The sequence below is a fragment of the Varanus komodoensis genome, unplaced genomic scaffold (genome assembly GCF_004798865.1).
Source record: "Varanus komodoensis strain SLA01 unplaced genomic scaffold, ASM479886v1 scaffold38, whole genome shotgun sequence".
In the NCBI taxonomy this organism is placed as follows: domain Eukaryota; kingdom Metazoa; phylum Chordata; class Lepidosauria; order Squamata; family Varanidae; genus Varanus; species Varanus komodoensis.
Genome location: NW_025335909.1, coordinates 7080241 through 7101666, shown reverse-complemented (window position 1 = coordinate 7101666; position 21426 = coordinate 7080241). Strand labels below are relative to the sequence as shown.

General features: G+C 40.0%; 1 protein-coding gene across 2 annotated transcripts in view; it reads left to right on the top strand.

Annotated features, from left to right (window-relative positions):
* The window catches only part of ATP2A2 (ATPase sarcoplasmic/endoplasmic reticulum Ca2+ transporting 2), a 46329-nt gene that overhangs the window by 5204 nt on the left and 19699 nt on the right, over window positions 1–21426 (top strand). For both annotated transcript variants that reach the window (XM_044440597.1, XM_044440596.1), the window contains exons 4-7: window positions 7099–7203; window positions 10476–10614; window positions 18479–18559; window positions 20826–20911. In XM_044440597.1, coding sequence (XP_044296532.1) covers window positions 7099–7203; window positions 10476–10614; window positions 18479–18559; window positions 20826–20911 — 411 coding nt within the window. The remainder of the gene's footprint in view (window positions 1–7098; window positions 7204–10475; window positions 10615–18478; window positions 18560–20825; window positions 20912–21426) is intronic.

Genomic DNA, 21426 nt, shown 5'->3' with positions numbered 1-21426 from the left:
AGCAAATTTTCAAGGCCTTGGACCAGAGCCCTTTCCCAATCCTGCCACCGAGGATTCTCTGCATATGTTGGCAGCTGACTCTGGAGCACGTGACGTATGCGCTGTGCCTCTGAGCTAGACTTCTCCTGTTAGGCCCTTTCTCCAGCATCAGATCTCGCATTATTGGCCTTGTTTCTTGGATGTAGTTTGGGATTATTTTTCTGCACAAGGAGGGTCTGCTGTGCTTCTCATAGGAACTATGATATTGGCATGGTCTGGCAGCTTCGTGTACGTTATTTAACCTGGTGCTGCAGAACAACAGATGCAACAGATAAGGTTAAGTTACTGGAACATGAGAGATCATTTTACCCACTTGTATGCAATACGAAGACCTAATGCACAATACTTCATGCTAAGCATTCATGCACCTATTCTGGCTTCTGTGGCTTTTATTAGGTAAGGACTACAGTTTAGGAAACATACTTGTAGCTTGGCAGCTCAATACTATGCATGTCTCCTTGGAAGTAAGTCCAGTTGGGTTCAATGACACTTACTCCCATGTATTTGCGTATAAGAGTGCAACCTGAATCAGGTAGCCATCAAAACAGCAGCCTTCTTTTGATGAATTTCGACATTTTTAGTGGTTGAGATTTATACACTACCTACTTGTCAGGTAGCAAAGATAAGAAAATATTCCCAGTATGAGATTTATGACCCTGTAGTTTTATTGAACATACTTTTTAATGCATGGTTTTAAAAGGAAAATGGCTTTAAATCTCCTTTTAAGAAAAAATGGCTTTTTTTTTTTGAATACTGGAAAAAAAATCATGGGATGAATCCAACTCTGTCCATCTGTGAGCAGAATGGATTCTGCTCTGGAGGGACCTTCTGGAGCTGTTTTGGAGCAAGCAACTGTAGGATACAGAGAGAGAAAGAGGACATTCTCTTGCATGTGTGAATGTCTACTTGTGTAACACAGCTTCATGTAACTCCAAATTTCAATGAAGTATTTAATGAAAATCAAAATTAAATGTAACATGCATCAAGAACCAGTATCAAAATCAAACATGAATTGTTAGTGGTCTGACTGCTGTAGTTAAGAAAGAAGGGATTCAGTTCATTATCTGAGGCCATGGAAAGTTGATTTCGGGAAGCAAGCATTTTTCTCCTAAAACAAGGGAATGGCATGGGTGACTGTGCGTAGCCTGGCAATTCACGCCGGCTGTTGCACCTGACAGATGAACAGGCTCGCTGCGGGTTGCCCTCCTCCATTGCTCCTGGAAGTATCTCAGGTGACTCACCGAAGCAGCCTTGTCTTCCCCCTCTAGTCTGACGGCTGCTGCAGTTTATCTGCCTTGGTCCTCTTTTCTTCTAGAGATTCCTTTCACAGTCTCCGTACTGATAGCTGTCAACCACAAGAGGCACTTTGGAAGGGCTGGCAGTGGTTCCCTTCCCTTCCCTCCCTCCCTCCCTCTTTCTCATGCAAAAAATGCAGAACATATATATTTTGCACTAACATACACATGTATTTCTGTAATTTTAAAAAATGGACGGTCTTCTGGAGTTGTGCAGCTGTGCAACTCTGAATAACCACCACAAGAAGGCTTGCCTGGACAGTGTCCTGGTAAATGCCAACTGTGGACTGTGACCAAGAGAGCCTGCAAATAGGGAATTTTGTTACTGTGTGTTCACTTGACAACTGTCCAAGAGCTGCCAAGGGAAAGCAGCTTCAAGAAAACTTGGCTTGCAAAAGGGGAAGGTGACACTTTCTTCTTTGTGAGATCCTCATATAATTTTTAGCCTTCCCCTTACAGTTCCCCATGCCTCCACCTTCTCCTCACTTTCCTGCCCCTCCAGCTACTCAGGAAAGTGAAGACTATGAGGGTCTTTTTGTCTCAGAAGCACTTCTTTTGACAGCAGTTAACTGAGAGGCTTTTCTTTTGAACACTCTGGCAGATCTGCACATCTGTTTTTTGACAGGGAAGCACGCAAAGATTTATCAATGCATATTTCCCTCTCCGGAAACACTTTGGAGTGGCTGTTAGTGGTGGTCGCCTCAGAGATCGTTCACAACAATACCGTGCGAAATGACAATGGGGTGCGGTGTGGCACGTCTGAAAGGGTGTGACGTTGCCACAGAGCAGAGCAAGTCACTGGTGGTCGCTGTTTGGAAACATGGCGGAGCAGCTGCCAGTGGCGCGAGAGAGCGGCTGCTTTGCTGCTTCCCTGGACCCATGATGGGGTTCACGTGGCGCAGCAGCCCCCCATGGGTCCAACCACCCCAAGAACAAGTCGTGGTTTGTCAGTGTGGCTTCTCCATGAACAAGGCCTTCTGCAGGACGCAGTTTGGGATCAGACGACACAACACCACGCAGTGGCTAGTTACCCACATTGGCTGCTGGGTTGTGTGAACTCAAGTCAATATCTTGATTAAAATGGTGGAAAGCACTTTTAAATTTAAACGTGCTGTGTTCTTTGTTTAAGGGGGTTGCTCAACAAGGTAACTTACTTGGTAACTTTTGAACATTTTCTCCCCGATTTGCCTTCAGAAGGCACCTAGATGTAGAATGATTCTTTTATTTACTTTATATCTTGCACTTCGACCAAGAATGTCCTGAAGAATATTTGACAATTTGGGGGTTGACAGACATAACACTAATAAGAAATTCACATAGCTGTTCAGTTATACAACACAGGAAAGGTATTTGTGTATTTACTGTGTGTTGTAAAGTATGCTGATATAATCCTGGACTTTTTAAAACTCACGATGGGAAGTACTGAAGAACTGTAATAACTTGGCATAGGTTTTTTTTTTTTAAATAAAGTGTCCCATTGGTCAGATCCTTCAGTAAGTTACTGAATTGCAAAGGTCTCTTTTACTTGCCTTCTGCGTGAGTTGGAGCTATAGCAAAGGGCCCTTTGTGCATAAATAGGAGGTGATATGTGTGAGATGGTTGCAGCCTGAATTAATGTGGCTCCACCATTTTCCTCTAATAGCAAACTTAATTTTTCTGTAACAGTTGGTAGGAAGAGTTGGCTCATTGTGAATCATGAAAAGAGTGGAAATGATCTGAATTGATGGTTAGCAATTCCCCTATGGCTAAATAATTAATATGGAATAATTTGTCAAGGCAAGTACAATGAAATACTTTATTTGTTTAATTTTAAAAGAAATATGGTTAACTTAATAAAATCAGTATGCTGCTAGAAGACCAGATGGTATGCTAGAGAAGATGAGAAAAGGAGTAGCATTCTAAATTTTATAAAATGTACGAAATATGCAAATTTTAATGCAGATGACTAATTTATCAGTAGGCAGCATAGTGAATCCAATACATTAGAAATATGTTGAACACATTTCTTACTCACTTCATAACTAGAATTTGAACTTCTATGTCATTCATAGTCAGCTGGTCCCAATTCTCAATCTAATAGATCAATAGGTGGTGAACGTTTTGTTTCAAAAACATAAATGGTCCATTAATATTACCAGTAATGTCACTTTTTATGGAATGTTCAGGCCTGCTTAATAGTATGGCTAGTTACATTGCCTTTCTTTACTACTGGTTAATTTACCGTGCAGTTGGTAGACATGTCTACTTGGAAGTAAGCCCCGCTGAGTTCAGTAGGACTTACTTCAATTTAAGTGTTTCTAGGATTGCAGGCTTACCTGAGTAAGCATTATTGAACACACATTTTCCTTATTTAACTCATTGTAATTTTGTGTTTTATTGGCTGGTCAATGACTGAGTAAAGAATTGATTCTGATTCACATTTGAGCATTGCCATAGTACAGGGTTGTACAGTGCATCACAGAACCATTTTTTGCTTGCCGGTTCATGATGACGGTGAGCTACGGACTGTCTATCATAGCTACTTTCTAGAAGGCTAGTTTAGGCTGTTACATATCCTGCATCTGCTGCTCGTGTGCACATATGCATGGGAGCTTTCTGCTCTTTCAGCTCTAAAATTTGAATTCTTCAAAAGGAGTCAGTGAAATGGGGCAGGGACAGACACTTACAATTGCTAATTTTTCCCTTAGAAAGGAGATAGTATTTAAAAAATCGATTCAAGATTTATTTCAAGTGTTGGAGAATTCATTGCAGCCTGTTTTTTAATGTCACATCCATAGATACATTATCTCAAACAGTATTCTAGTCTGTAGCCTAGGTTGTGCCCATGAATTTTCATGCTTGAAAAGATTTAATTACAAAATCCGTCAGCAATGATATGCCAACTACTATTGGGTAATTGGAGGACAGAGGGGTAAGGCATTTGCTGCTAGCTGTCTTTTCTAAACCTGTACTGCAGAGAGGGTTTTCTGCTTTTTGTTTTCCCCTCCACCTAAATGCTCTGGCTTGGCTACACAAACATTGGCTGACTTTGGTCTCTGGCTATGATTCCCCTTTGTTTAACTCAGCAGAGGGGAGTAATTTCAGAAGTGGTAAGGCCTACTTTTTGTGAGGGTTTCCATCTTCTGAGACAAAGTATCATCTGTCTCTTATTGGGTGCTTGGGGCAAGAACTTGCTAAATCCCCCTTCCACAAAACAAAAAAGATCGTCACTGGTGACCTAGGAAACTCTTTGATAATTAGACCTTTGCAGTGGAATATGTTAAGTATGTGACGGCATCGTTTCCTTGTTTTGGGTAATAATTAGAAACTGGCTCGTTTCTGGCTCGAAACTGGCCCACCCCATTTGTTTGGTCAACATGTGGCCCCACCAAGTCCTTCTAGCGCCTGCTGTTTTGCTTTGCCTCTTTCACACAGCCAGCAGCACATAGGAAGTTCAAGCAGAAACTTTGCCAAGCCCAGTGCCTCCACTTTGCCCTTTCCAATGCAGGGTACTTTTCACAAACTGGAGATTGGACCATACCGATTCAGACTGCAGGTTGGGGTTCACTACACTGTATATACAAAACTACACATAGTGAACCCTTTATAGAGAAGAGGATTTTAGTCTGACTAAATGGTTCTTTTCTAGGGAGAGCCTTCTGTTATGTGAGCCCTTTGCAATCTGAAGTGGGTGATAAAAGCTTGTCATATCAACTGCTGATTTATGGTAACTAGGGAATCCTTCAGGGGTATTAAGAATCTTGCATAACTTGAGCTGTTACACACCAGCATGATGACATCTGTTGCGTTGCTTGGTGTCGAGAAACATGAACGTTAATACCAAAGACTTCAAGATCTATGTGGACTTTTGCAAGGCTTTGAAATAGTAGGGCCCCCATACTTACCTCTCTGATCATGGCAGTGCTGCCCATCCCATTTATGCTGGCAACACGCGCTACCATTTCTTTTCTCTGTCTGCTTCAGTCTCTCTGCCTGTCTGACTTTTTCTCTCATACACAAGCAATGTATCATCCAGCCCCTGATAATAATCTCTTCCTTGCCAATTTACTTCTAAACAATATAAAAACGGGTGCATCAGCTGTCAAGGCTGCGTGAGTTGTATGTTAGGTTAGAGAATTAAGCACGACTTGATGCAACATGTTTTTGGTGCATGTTTGTGTAAGGCATAATGACCTTTCTAAGCAGGAGTGGTATTTCCAAACTCCTCTTCTGCAAGGTATATGAAATATGATGTCCTGATAAACTAGTTACTTCCAAACGGCAAATGAGAATAAGCAAAACTCTTGTGCAGAAGATGGATTTCCATGTCTTAGGATTCTTTGCAGTAGAATGGTATTTTATCATGTAAGCTGGAACAGGAACTGGCCAGATAATTCATGTAAGTGTAGGAAAGAGAAGCAGCAATCCAGTTTAAAAAATCCCACAAAGCAAAGCATATAAGATAATAATGGGGTAATTCTAAGGTTTCTAGTAAGACTGGTAGAATGCAAGATGTGCTTAGTAATCAGTGTTTTATATTATTTTAGCAAGGGCTTTAAGTTCTAAAATGGAGAACTTGAGAATCTTAGTTTTCATGTACAGAAAAGGTTTCTAGCTCTTGCAGCTACAGGAGTAAAAACACTTAGAGAAAATTAGAATTCATGTGAAGCAGGCCTCATTCCCTTCTCATGGGCTTGAGGTCATTTCTGATTTGTGTTTTTGACATTCATTGTTCTTGCTCTTTGTTGATCAGAGTTCTCTTGCCTGTGTTGTATATTGGGTAGAAAGTTGGTTTACAAATTTCAGGATATTTGGTGTACCTGTAATTAAAACTCCAAAATAAAGAAAGTAAACATATATAAATGTAAACATATTCACTGTATTTCATAACTCCAGCAGTTAGTACATATTACTGCAATATACATTCTGCAATAAAAGAGAGAATTATTATTTTACCCATGATATATATATATATTGAGCACAAGCCGACTCCAAAGGTTAATTGTCAAACTGGTGATTCTTTTCCATATGGTGATATAGTTGTAGAAGTCACTTATCTCTTGAATTGGGATCTTGACGATCTCTTTTAGCCCATATAGCTGTATGATAGCTGCCCAATGACATTTTCTTGCTTCTCTTATCTTCCTACTTTTCTTAGAAGAGGAATCTATTTCACAGTTTACTATTGACTGGCTTCCAAGCTCTGATGATTTCAACATTCTTCAAGTTGGTTGCCTTCTGCTTCCTGTTACTCAACATGTTGAATATAGCAGTAGCATTTTTCCCTCATTAATCTTTACAGGGTTTGATACAGGCTATCAAGTGATTATAGATTATTATGTAGATTATACTTCGATTGTTCAGATGCTTATTGGCATTAATAAAGAAGATCTTGGTCATGACCCAAAGCATCTCATTTAGTACTTGCAATCTCTTACATATGCCACATGATAAATTTTGGAAGTAGCTTATTAAAGTGCTCTGGGATTGTCCTCGTAGGCAAAGCAAAAGATGCGTTGAAAAAGTAGGACAGAGAGCCTTAGAATGTATTTTCACCTACCAATTTAGAGAAGAAGCAGGTGTGAAGATTATTTCTGTGAAATGGAATTTGCTCTCAGCTTCTGTGGTGTGACTTATGTGAATGAGTACTCTTTAACAAGGTGTAATAAAATCCTAGGGAATGTTTAGTTGCCATTGAGTAAAGCCTAGCCAAAATGACCATTACAAAAATGGTATCAAATCATTTCCATGTATTTGTGAGTAATTCTCTAATCTCCTCTTGCAGGTGTTGGCCTGGTTTGAAGAAGGAGAAGAAACAATCACAGCCTTTGTAGAACCATTTGTAATCTTGCTCATATTAGTAGCCAATGCAATTGTGGGTGTGTGGCAGGTAAGCAACTATTTTTGTAATGCTGAATCTTGGAAAACTTCAAACATTATTGCTACAAGGTGGTGTTCTTCACTGTGATACCTGCAAGCCATTGACAGCTCCCAAATTCCCTGCTGACAACTGCTAGTGGCCATTCCAGCACCTTTCCCCACCCCCTCGCTTTCTCGGATGCTCCCCAAACAATACCAAAGACGTGGTCACACTAGCAGTGGCAGTAGCAGGCTAGGCGGAAGCTGAATTGAGCATTTGTGGCCAAATTTAACTTCAAATATTTTATCTCAGAGGAGCAAGAGGAGCACAGCAACCTCAATGAAATTCCTCCTCTCCAGTCACACAGCCAGCGAGAACCCACCCTTCCCTCGTAGCTCCAGTGCCCTCGTTGGGTGTGTGACTTGCGAGGTGGACTCTTATTGGCCGTGTGTCCTGCCATGGTCACTTTGAGGGGATTTTTAAATTTAAAGAGTGCACCGTGGAATAGGTGCCGTACTTGGCCTTCTGGTATGCTCCAGTCAGCAGCCACCTTCCCACTTTGTCAGGTGTGAAAGGACCGTCCTGGCCCCACCCAGCAAGGTTCCACGCCGGCCTCCATGGCTGCAAAAAAGGGAACAGCAAGACAGCTGAGCTGCAGCAGGGAGGGAGCTAGAAGAGTTGCTTTGGAGCCCAACCAATGGTTAAAAGAGGTGCTCCTCTACCATATATTATAGCAAGCTGAGTATGGTTGACAATGGTAAGTTTGGGATGTTATTTTGTTTTGAAGAGTAAGCCCCCTTCCCACCCCACAAGCAATTTCCACCCTAGCTTCTTATGCCGGTAGTGCCCTCCAGATGTTTTAGACTATAGAATTCCCAGAGTTCCGGCCCATTGGCGATGGGGCTGATGGGGGCTGAAGTTCACAGTGAGTTTTGTGTGCTATTATTGGTTGTTATTTTTGGCTGTAAGTTATAATATGGCTCTCACTGTTTTTTGTTTTTTTGTCACACTGGCTTCTGCTTGAAAAGTAGTTGCGGTCACTGCATGGAGGGTGTAATTTGAAATGATTCCTTCCAATAGCTTTGAATTGAAATTATCCTATTCATTTTATAAACTGTCCTGTCAGCAGAGAAATTACGAAAATAGTTTGGTGTTTCTGGTTAGTGCCTTTCGGCTTTCTGATAGATGCTGTTCATTGTGGAAATAGGCAAGTATCTAAAGAGACATGCTGCTAGTTCAGTGCACGGAAGGAGAGTTCAGGCATATGTTACCTGAAATAGCAGCCTTCCTTTTTTGTCTACCGCTGCCTTGTTGAAATCTAGTTTTTTATAGTAAAGGCCAGACAATTAAATTTGCTTGACTGCATTTTGCTTTTTAAAAGTCTAACGTGTGCCAGTTCTGCTGGGTGCGTCTACATGGCAACTCGCATGCAGCAGTTTGATGTACCACCGGGAAGCTTGGGAAAAAACTCCTTTTTGTAACGAGTGCCTTCCTACTTGAGCTTTTCTGGATGACACCCTGATCCTATGCATTGGTGGTGTTTCAAGTGTTTGATTACCATAGTTGCCATAATGCTTAAATTGGGCAAGCAGTGGCAGCGGCCATATTTTACCTGATTCAGATGCCAGAGCAAACCTGTCCTTGAAAGGAGGAAAAGAGAGGGCACAAATTAACATAAGTCGATTATCAAGTTACTGAAGAGCAAAGCATGGCATTTTAACCAGTCCTGTGCATATGTTTGAAATGTACAAGGTCATTATGCTGGATGCATAGCAACTGCTACAAATAGTTTAGTGTTTGAATTCAATCTGGGACAGAAAATTTGAGCAGAATGTCCCCATAGTGCAGGACTCTTAATTTATTCTGTCCTCTCTCATGCCCTCACGAACAGAATGTTAAAAATAGTCATTCAGAAAAGGTTATTTTGGAATTTATCTATTTAAAGTTGGTTCATCTGGGTGGCTTAATACTGCAAGTATGCTCATGTTAAGATTTTAAATAGGCACTGCGAAAGGACACAAATATAACTTCTTTTGCCCCACATAGCTTCTGGAAATAATATCTCCCTTGAAGATGAATGCCTTTGTTGCCAGAGTAGATGAAAAGGCCTTTGATACACTGCACTTAGTTTGAGTATGTGATTATCCAATAATTCAACTAGATTAATTTTCATTTCTTGTATTTGTTTATTTCTGGGTGGTTTACAAAAATGAAGGACAGCCCTAGTATCCCATTATGCATCTGAAAATGTTATAGTTCATGGGTGACTGTTTCACTTCTTTAATAACTTTAATGCTATAACTTCTGTGAATTATTCCTGTGGAGGTAAGAGGAATGTCAAAAAACTAGCCTTTTATGCCATATGTTAAAGGAGAACAAGATAAGGAAACTGTTTCAGTGTAGATATTAAAGCTGGAGTTGTTTGCTGCTTGAACACCTTTGTATCTTCTGGCAACCTGTCATATTTTGGCAGGATTTTGGCATTAGCCTGTTCGGAAAAGGCAGTCTTATTAACTGAAAGGCCCTAGGCTTTTATTGAATAGCTGTGGCTGTAAACCACTGTTAATATAATCAGATCTTGTAGACAAATAGTCCATCTAAAATAGTGATGAGGTATTAATGCCCTTTCTTCTAGTCTGGTCACTGTCTTCAGGTAATAGTAGGTACTTTGTTAGTGGGTCATGGGTTTGAATGTCATGTAATGTCTTTTGTTGTGGGTGAGAAACCTTGGGGGCAATTATTTCTTTTCAGCAACTTCTCTGGCAGCTTGGTGGGAATTATGGACATATCCAGCCAAACAGAAGCTAAACGTTGTGGGAGGGATAGGAGCTTAATGCCACATAATAACTGCTAACTGTTTAATTTATTGTCTAGTCACTTAATCACTAAGAAATACGCTCTGCATCTACTATTTGTTCTAAAATAAGCAAGTGGGCTCTGCCTGCCTAACGAAAAGATAATAATCTCCTTTTGGAAGGGCATTCTTGATGTGAAATCGTCTCCAAAAGAACCCTTTGCCTTAAAACAGACCTCATCTTACCTAAATTGTGGCAAATGTCCTTGAATGTGAAACAAACCAAAGCACAAGGCAATGGTTTCTAGGCCGCCTCTGACAGTGATGCTTTGCAGACTGCTTTCTAAGCTTGTTGCAGCAGTATGATGCATCTGGTTATGTCAGTGAATGAACATAGATTGCTTGCTTAATGATATAAATGGAAAAATTGGAAGCTGACGGTTTTGCCAGTTGCAGGAGTAAAAGCTAGAGCTTCTGAGCCCTCTAAGATTTTTTTTTTCCCTTGCAGGAGAGAAATGCTGAAAATGCCATCGAAGCTCTTAAAGAATATGAGCCTGAAATGGGGAAAGTATATCGGCAAGACAGGAAAAGTGTACAAAGGATAAAAGCAAGAGACATTGTCCCTGGTGATATTGTAGAAGTAGCTGGTGAGATGCTTTGTTTACTGCATGATATATGTGTGCTGAGTTACTCTGGATAATTAATTCTTACGAATTAACTTGTTGTTAAGACCTAGACCGTCCATGCTGAATAGGGTACACTCTGAAACCATTAAAATACATGGGAGTTTTCCTACTAATTTGTCAGTGTAAATGTAATCTTCAGATTCCTGGTTCATGTGTTCATGGCAAGCTTGTGCCACTGAGGTGGTCATACTCAAATTGCCCAGGTAAATTCTGCTAACATCTAGAGCACTTGTATTGCCAACCTCATACTTAAGACTGCTGCTCACTTTCCTTCCCAACCCCAGTGCTGTGGGAGTATTAACACTGATTGCTTTCGGAGGCTCAGACTTGCTGCTGCAGGAACAGCTGAACTGACCTGAAGTGATACAAACAAAGGATTTAGCTTTGTCATGTAGTCCTGAAGTGCAGCTGTGAAGCACGTGGGCAGAACTGCACTAGCTCGACTTTCCTTAACCTGGTGCTCCACCTTCGCCAGATGTAGCTGGTTACAGAATTTGTTGGTTAAATGATCAGAGTAGATGAAGAATTGTGTGTACTTGATGGGTATGTAATACATTTGCTTATCAGAACTGAAGAAACACAGGCCGGTGAGCACGCGAGGTCCGTTTGTGCATGGCCGGTGAAGGGACAGGGCTATAGAGGTCCTCGGACTGTCTGATAAAAATAACTAGTACCCTATTAAACCTCATGTACTTGTATTCCAATTTTAGGATCATTGACAGGAAATCTCAATTTGCAGTGAGAGATTATGAAAGTTTCAAGCTGGCAAATAGTTTGTTGTACCTTCTGGTTCGGATTACCGTTCCTTCTAATAACAAGACCAATGTTGACCAAAATACAGTAATTCCTGAACCGTTGACATGATAACCAATTATTCCCAGAATAGCAACAATGCCATGAGCAACCTTGGGGAGGCCAAAATTAATTTTAGAGAACACCCTCCAGTTTAATACCAGTAGTCGGTGTAGTCCATATTATTAAAATGTAATAAATTCACTGGGAGTAAGTGACTATAAGCTACGAAAATTGCAGGGTGAGCCGCAGGGTACATACACTGTGTTCCATAGCTGGTGTCAAGACCTGGAGGTGAGAGAAACTGTGTACATACCTCTGTCATAAGTCTAAGCGTATTGGATGGCCATTGACTCGGTGCCTGCAAAGAGAGGACCATGTAGGGAAGCGACAAAGCACTTGGTCCAGGGATGCATATCTGGGCATGGAATTTTAGGCCGCTTGCCAGTGACAGTTGCATGTGCAGGCAAGTGATTCTTACCGTTGACTGGCGTCAAATAACCAGGTGGCAGTTGTGCCCCCTCGCCCCCGGTTCCTGTCATGTTCGTGGTTACTTAACTGCGTGTTTTTTAGCAGAGGAGGCATCAGGGCATAGCCATGGCCCCTAAAACAATCACTCTTATTTTAGGCATCATTCACAAGGAAACTAGATTCGAAATACAAAAAGCTTTATTTTTCTTCACTATTCTTAGCTGTATTTTGTTAGGAAGGAACAGAAGAGCATATGGCTCCCTGAATATGTAAAGAGTGTGGTAGATGAAAGCTTGGCAATGGCTACATTATAGTATGTTGCTTGCTTATAGAAGTGTATGTTACTGCCATTCAAAAAATGCTGTTCTTTGCCAAGAGGTGCATGTGCGTATATTGTGCAATATATGCCAACAATTGTGCAAAAATTTCTGATAATTAAGAAAAAAAAACTTTGGAGGGCAGCTGAGCAGGAGCAGCTGGGGCACAAGCTGTGCGCACACCTGTACTCGCCCTGTTGCATCTCATTCACTCCATCTCATGCAACTTTTACCTTAGGATTTTTTAAAGAACAGGCAGGGCATCACAGTAACTATAACAGCAAGTGTCCAAAAAGGAGTCATGGCGAGTTAATATTTCTCATTTCCGGAGCAGTTGGAGACTTGGAAGTGTTGAAAAGGTGTGAAAGTGAGGATTACATTCAAAAGACGATGTGCACTTTTGATGCACCTTCTCCTTTACCCTCACCCTCAATTTTCAGCACTTCTAAATTGTACAAATGACTCACTTCTTACTATTAGTTTTCCTTTTGTCCTCCTCACGTTCCTGCTTGCAAATTTGTCGATACGCACTTGTCTTGTTAATTTTCATGCATGTTACCTGTTCTACTTTGCTGCTCCCATTGACAGCTGAGGCATACAAGAAAATTGATTAGGCAAGACTACACATATTGGAGAACCATAACAGTGCATTTGGGAAATTCTGACAAAAATAATTTTAAAAATTGCAGATATATTGGTACAATTTTCTGGGGCACAAACCCTCCTGACTCCAATTGTGCATTTCTGAGGTTCTGAAATTTAAAAATAAAATGGTGAACAAATAGAGGCGGTGATTGGATTGGAGATGAGAACCCATCCACCATGTAGCTTATTGGCAGGGGTTTGATTGTTGTGGAGGTGATTGTACAGGGCACATTGAAGTAGAATTTGAGATACTAAGTGTCATTTTCTAAGGAAAGGGTCCGTTTAGTTAGGAATCGTTATTGATGCTTGCATTTCTATACTGCTTAATAGCCAAGACTGTTTAGGTAGTTCACAAATCTAAACCCTAGATTATAATACAATGTTACCTTGATAGGTAAGTTATTACAGTATATCAGTTCTGAACAAGAACTTCCTTTGAAGAGCAAAAATAATGTAGCTTAGTAACCTGCCTAGTAATTCATGAATAAAGCTAATGTAGCTTAGTAACCTACAGAACTAACACAGGTTCCCTCAGCTGTCCTTACGGATGTGGTACAGTTTTTCATTAGGAAAAACTAATATAGTGGAATAAGGAACATTTTTTTGTTCTGCAGTTATTTGTTTTAGGATTATTAATTGTACCAAAACTAGCTTTTTCTTTAGTTCTGAATTAGACCTATTCGTTCTACAAGTGCACAGATAATTGACATACATGGGATTCTTTCTCAGAATAAAACTAGAGCAGACTCAGCTTGATCTATGAGTTCTGTACAGTTTGTTTCATTATTGGAATAAGCATGTTGTGATCTGGTACACATTATACACTAAGCTTGCTCTAAATAGCACGCCTGTGTGGTCAATCAGTTTTCTTAAACTGGAACACAATGGTATTTACGTTGAATAAGTATTTAACTTCATATGAAGGAAATGCCACAAAGGAGAAACTCCTTATTCATTACCATGATCTCTTAACTAACCCAGCCCCTACAGTACACATCAGTTTTGCACAATGCCGGTTTTTGCTATTCATAGAGACCAAGGTAGACAACCATTGATGTTTCGGACATGAACCTCCAGCAGCCTAAGCCAACATGCCCAATAGTCATGTGTTATGGGCATTGTTGTCTAAAATATCTGGAGGGCACCAGGTTGCTTATCCTGGGTCAATATAGTGAATTCCTCAGCTGTTTTTTCTTTTCTTCAACCCAAGTACATGCCTGGTGTCATATTAGCATACGTTTGCCATCCATCTATCTATCTATCTATCTAGAATTTTTGTATGCCGTCTCATCGCATAGCCTCGGGACGGCTTACATAAAATAAATGAACATAATACGAATAGTACAAATAAAATCCAGATTCACCCTGCCTGCAAATTAAAACCTATAGATGATATTAAAAGTTGTTAAAATATTGTTTAAAGAAAAAGGTCTTAGCCTGGTGCCGAAAAACAAATAACGACGGCGCCAGGCGGGCCTCTCTGGGGAGCGCATTCCATAGGTGGGGCGCCAGCACAGAGAAAGCCTTCCTCTGGGTATTTTGCCTCGTAATGCCTTTCACTGAGGGTTCCTGGAGGAGGGCCTCTTCTAGGAAGTGCCATTGATGGCAGAGGAATTTCTTTCCACATCAGTACCTTTAGGAGAATCCTTGGGTTGCCTCTCAAGCACGGAGTCTGTTGAGCACATTTTACTTTACAGCATCTGATGGAGCATTAGAAACAGTGCTTGATCATCGTTTCAGTGTTAAAGAGCCGGCCTTTTATGAACACTGTCTCCTTTCAGGGTCACATTATTCTTCTAACATTCATGAATATCATTGTAAAGCAGTATATTCCGCGAGTAAGAAATATGTAAACCATAGCCATAAACTGAGTATTTATCACTTTTTAATGTAACTTGCAACCAGGCTTTGCCTGTGAGAAAAGTCCTACTAGGGTAGTTCTAATGCTCAGGCTTAATTTCAGCTTCTTTCCACATCACAGTAAAATCCCTCAAATAGCCTGGAGACTGGAGTTCAATCTAGGACACATTTATTTGAGAATTTAGAAGACCATTATTATATTTGATTTCTTTCTCATCTTACTCTTTTCCCCCTTGCGAGTTATAAACTATAAGGCTTGGAGAATGTGAAGCATATGTTATTCTCATGGTTTGAATTCATGAAATACTTGTCTTATTCCTTAATAGAAATGATGTTTCAAAGGAGATTTATTATTGGAACAAAATGTACAAAAAGAGATGCTTGAACATCAAGATAACTTGCTGTTTATTCCTCTTTCTGCCTTGGTAAACACTTTTAAATTAGACTATAGAAACCTTTTATATTTTAGCAGTGCAGACTCTGCTAAAATATCACTATTTACTCTAGATTTTGTTGCCTGAATCCATGAAGTAGTCTAATGATAGCTTCTGGATATTGCTGCTGCTTCACTTGACAGGCTTGCGGAATTCCTCTTGTAGAGCAGAAGGAGAGTGCTAATGGACTTCCCTTCTGGACCCTTGAGCTAAGACTTTTCTGTTACTAGCAACATTGACTGCACTGTTACTGCTGTTTTGTGAATTGTTCTTCCTTGGGTGAGCAAAAGCCTACGCATTTAGCTATTGCTATAATTAAAGTTTCCTCATTATTTTCAACTAATCGGTTTACCGCTCTGCATTCAGACAGTCATAATTATCTTTATTGGAAGAATACAGACAAGTAACAGTGTTTATAATAAGGGTGGGGAGTTCACTGATGTTAAATTACTATGACAAAAACCAAGTTGGTTTAAATAGGTGGCCAAAGGCTGTCTTCCTTTGTTTGTTTGTTTGTCTTTTTAGCCCATTTGCTAATGTACTACTCCTCAACAGATTGTCTGTCATAGTCCTGAAGTAAGTCTGAGAAGGAATTTGCTGGAGTCTGGCCAGGTTATGTGTGGAAGTTGCTAATGCGTATGCTCTGAGTCTTTGAGGGGGCAGGTTAGACAGGAAATTAGTATCTATAGGCTCGGATAATTTTCTTTTTCCCGGAATTGTTTATTCGGCCTAACATATTTTCACCCAGTCTTCCTGTTAAGATGTTCTCATGTCAAAGATTTGGGAGCCCACAGATTCTAGAGACCTTTAATGATTAGTTTCTTTGTTCAGGAAAAGAAATAAACTGGATTGCAGAATTTATAAAATAGGTAGCAAAAATACCATGTTGCTGAGGAGAAATTACTAGCTGACAGCGATTTCTTTATTTCTGCCCATACTGTAATCTAGTTATTCATACAAAGTCAACATTACAAGTTGCATTTTAGTTTGTGGTGAGACCTGTAATGCCTTCAGACATAGGAATGTCTTCCACTAACTAGATACCACTTTAATTGATACATTGGCCATGTTTATGTGTCATATTAAACATAAATGAGCCCAGATGCTTCTGGAATTTCACATGCTTCCTCTCCTTTGTCCTCCCACAAAGCTAAGATAAGGAGTTGGAATGCTGTCTTTTATCTGCAGCTTCCCATATTGGCCATTCCAAGACCTGGTTTTCACCTAAGTACAATACACAAGTTTAAAAGCAGATGCCTTGTTCTTGGGGGGTGGGGTGGGGGGTGGAATTGAGATAAGACAAGCCTAGGAAGATGCATATTTTTAACTATGCCTTCTAACTGGAAATTGAGATTAAAATCTTGTAAATGAAGAAATATTCTAGAAATAAGAAACAGCTTCCCCCACTGTCACACCTTGTACAGTACTACATCATTAGAATGGTTTCTGTGTCTCTGTGTGCTGCCCAAACTTAATTCTTAACTTTGGATAGCTAAGCAGACTTCAGGACAATGAAATGTCAGCTTGGGTTGTTATCCTGGTTGCTTAAAACAATTGGCAGCAATTACTGAGGAAAATGTATGCATCTTGTGCTAGGAGGTTACTGGATAGCAGAACCTGAGGTGAGCAAATTAACTTTGTTCTTTGGTCGACTGTGTTAATTTTCCTTGAAGAGTTAATAATAGAACTTTCAAATGTGTTGCTTCCAGTGTCTTCTAAAAGATGTACTGCAGGGCAAATGTTGTGGTGTTCACTTGTCCTGTGTCATGGGTTAGGCTGGTCTTTCCGTTGTTTCTTCTAGTAATTGCTACAACTGTTTATAGTGGCATGCCTAAATTGATCTATATACATTCTCAGTAGAGAGATCCAGTCTTTTAATATGCCGTTGTCAAGTGTGGTGGTGCATTTGAGATGCTCAGCTGTTGAAAAGCCCGGCAACCGTGTACGCCCTTACAGCTTGACGAGCTTTCTCCTGCATTGTGCTGAGACTCGGGCTGCTGTGTGGTGGAATTGTGATAGCAGAAAAACAGCTGCTATCATGTATCTACATATAAACTGCCTCATGACATTCAAATAGTTTGCCCATTTTTGGCCTTGGTCATTGTTTGTCTTGTACTATTTTCTCTTCAGCGCTAAAGGGCACAATGAGTTTACATTGGTTTTCATTTGCAATAATGGGACTGAGAGGAACAATGTTATGGGGCAGCCTTATGGAAAAATAGTAAATAATAAAATAAACATAATTGACTTACTGGCTTCTTTATTTCAAACAGAATTGTTTAGCATAAATGTAGCTTGTTTCCCACAAAGATTCTGCAATTAACCTTGTGAGAAATGGCACAAATCTGTTCCAAAAGGCTTCTAAAGCAGCAAACAGTTTGACATTTGTACTTGCACAGTCTTGTACATAAAGTTGCAGACCTTCAGTCAGCTTTCTCTCTCTCCTTTGCATGCATTATTGCTGCAAGTTGCATAAGCAGTTCCTGTAGGAATTAACATTTACTCTGTGCATCCCTGCAGTAAAACTAGAGGGACTATGGCATAACAAGTTCATTCTCTGTGACAAGATCAGTAATTTATTAGTTGGTGATGCAAGTATGAGCAGTGACCTGTTCTTGGGCTTTGTTTGGCATACTCTTAATTCCCTGTTATAGTTGCATTTGACAAAATAAGCGCTGCATGCAAGCCGTTTCTTTAGATTTCAGACTTCAGAAACCCTTACTGTTACTTCAGAGACCCTTACTGGATGAAATGTAGACAGATGCAGAGAAATTGGATCCTGCAAACAGCCTGTTCAACTCCAGAGAGCTATGTTAGGCAGGCTCAAAGGTTTGGATGTCCCAGTGGGGTCTTTTAATTTATTTTCCACTAAACATGAGACTGGCATGCCATGTTCTTGAAACATCCTTAGCTTCAAGAGTATTTTGCCATGTGGCATGAAAGAGTGCGTTTGCATGCGTGACAGTATTTGAGGAATTAAAGCCCCTTGGGTATATGGAATTATTTCACATGGGGTTTTGGATCCTTGCCGTTGGCTCCATCGCAGTGGCCTCATGGAAAATTCATAGAAAATTCTGTGTGTACAGTGAAGTTAAAGTAACATAATCAGATTCTCAGTAAAAGACAGTGGATACACAAAGAAGGCTATGAAACTTCTGTTGTGATACACTCTAAAAAACAGATTTGCTTGTTCTTTTTTTAAAGTGGGAAATCTTTTATATAAATCTACAACTAATAGTATATACACATAGAAAAATATTTGCATTCACTAATGCTTAAACTCATGTGCTCTCTTTTAATCCACAGTTGGTGACAAGGTTCCTGCTGACATAAGAATTACTTCTATTAAATCCACAACTCTACGAGTAGACCAGTCGATTCTCACAGGTGAGCAGTTTTTGGGACTCACTTGAGGAAAAGCTGTTCTTCTTGGTTAGCTTTCAGAGCAAACTGGAAACCGCATCCTGATTGCAACAGCATCACAGAGTTCAACAAAACCATCAGGCATGGTTGTGCTGAACAACGGCAATCTCTGTTGGAGTGGTCATTCACTAATACAATACTAATCAATCTCACTTGGTTAGAAGCTGGAATGGTTCATTCTTGGAGAATCAGTTCATATTTAGCATATTGAAAACTAGCAGTGTTTGTCCTTTTTCTGGTCAATTAATGTCCAATATCGTTAGAAAAAGATATCTTTCCTTTTACAGTGAAACCTTGCATTAGAATGGCAGTGGGGTTGAGGGGAAATGCCCTCTCTTTCCTTGCACGTTAGTTTGACTTCCTTAATTCCACTAAACATATTTCCAAAATCCAAGGAAAGAAGCATAATTCAGGGACAGGGCCCATGTTTTGGTCAAATAGATGCCAGATTCAGACCCGACGATTCCCTGATATGTTGGGAAAGGCCCCTGCTTGAAAACATGGAGGGCTACGGCAATTCAGTGGCCCAGTTTGCACATAACAACAACTGATGGGTTGTTCAAACTGTGGTTTGTTGGGACTGAGCAGTAACAAATGAGCATGCTGTCTCTAGTGCACTCATGTACATTTTCAATTAACCTAGGAATGTACTGTTGAGCGCCAGTGTGGAGTAGTGATGGGAGTGTTGGGCTGGGCCTTGGGAGATCTGGGTTCTAGCCATCATTGAGTTGTGAAACTCACTGGATGCTTTAGACAGAGAGGCAGTGACAGGTCGAAACCTACTTCGTAGGGTTGTTGTGAGGATAAAATTGGGAAGAGGACTATGTAAGCTACCTTGGGTTCCTTGCAGAAAAAAGATGGGATATAAGCAAAAAACACATAAATAAATCATGATGGAACCTGGAAACCCTGAATTGTTTAGGGGTTAGACAACCTAGACTTAACCCATGGTTTGTTGCATAACTCCTGGATAATCCGGAGTTTCCATGTTCAGATGTCATCATTGTAGCTACCCAGTAACAAGACATTCTTGGGTGGTTAAATGAGAGCAGAAGTGACAGGCATGTAGGAAGCAGCTCTTTGCTGCTATTTATTAGCAATCCCTTGGTTAACTCTGGACCTGTGTTTTGTGCAAACTAGACCAGTACTTTTTACGTACTCTTTTGGTTTCATCTATATTTTTCCTTGATCATCTGTCTGCCAGACATGTTATTTTTAAAGGGAAATGTTAGAAGATTCCATTGCATTGTGTCTAATTAGGCATTTTATTCGACACTTTAAAGATTAGAGTAATTCACTTGCTTTGTAGAAATTAGGTTTGATTAGCTTCTGTTCTTGCCCAGAGAACCGAAGGAAGTACATGAATAGAAGGCAAGGGGATATGTCAATCCATTGCTTTCCTCTCCTGATCAATAGGTCTAACCATGTGGCTCTGATTTCAGATTTGTGGAAACTCTTTTGGGAGTGTATGTGGCATACCCCTGTCGTGATCAGGTTTTTTTCAAAACCTAGATGGTTTAAACTTTGAAGTCTATTTTAAGCCATTCTCTGTTGTTCAATCAATAATAAACCATCAGCTGTGCATAACATCAGGCTCGAAAACTGATTATCTGCCTCTCTACTACTGAGGGAAAACTCCAAATATATGTGAACTCTTTGTATCCTTTCCCCATGTTTCATGTGAGCATCCCAAGGGTGCTTGGGAACACAAAAATGCAGACATACATGGTCATCTTGATTTATCTTCTGACAGTTAGTTGCCTTGATCTTTTTATTGTAATTGGGAAGAAATCACTAAGTTTAATTAGCAATTAATAAACAACATATATTCTCACACTTAGTGGAACCCTCTTGATTGAGTAAAAACTATGCTTCTGTTTCTGAATGACTTGTTGTGTATCCCTATAGCAAATTGAATTATTTAAATATCCATGATTCACAAAGTATCTAAAATAGATAGGGATTTTGAATTAAAATCTCTGTTCTTTTCAGTTCTGTCACTTGAGAAGCAGCTGAAACAAACATTAGATTCAATCCTCAAAATTAGGTGCTTTTTTGAAAGTTGGATTATTTTTGTTCATGGAGGATGCCCACTACAATGGAATGGAAATGCTTTGTAGATTATATTCTGATACAATGGCTTTTGCAGGTGTTCTTCAGGAGTTGCAAAGTGGTGGGAAGTTGATTTTGAGGGGCTTAATGTCGTAATAAATCTGTGATCTTCATCTAGGTGAATCTGTGTCGGTAATCAAGCACACAGATCCAGTACCTGATCCCCGTGCAGTGAACCAAGATAAGAAGAATATGCTCTTTTCTGTGAGTAAATCTTGAAATATTTTTATTTGTGCATACTGATGATTAAGGAATTATTCTCCAGTGCTGACTTTCTTTCTAGTGGGTTTTTAAAAATTAGCTTGTACTTGTTTTGTTTAGGGTCGCTCATGTTGGAAGTATTGAGACTATATTGGGCATCTAAATGGCTACCTTGTATGAAATAAATGAGCCTTTAAGCTGGAAAAACATATAAAAGCAGTGGCTTCTTCAATCTTGATAAATTTCTGTTCAGCTGGATCATATCAGCAAAGGTTAAAATTGCATGTAGGAAGATGACAAGTAGCAAAATATTAAAACAGGAGTATGTAGTTGAGGTTGCGTGGGGGTATGGGGCTTCTAACCCTAGATGAAGGTTTTGTTCTAGCTAGAGTGGGGAAGGATTTTTAAGATACCTGCTTGGTTGCATAACACTCTTGCTTATGAAGTGGGATCCTTTTTTTCATTTACCGGTTCCTGTTCAATGTTTTGTAATTGGTGTGCTTCGTGTCCAGGTGGCT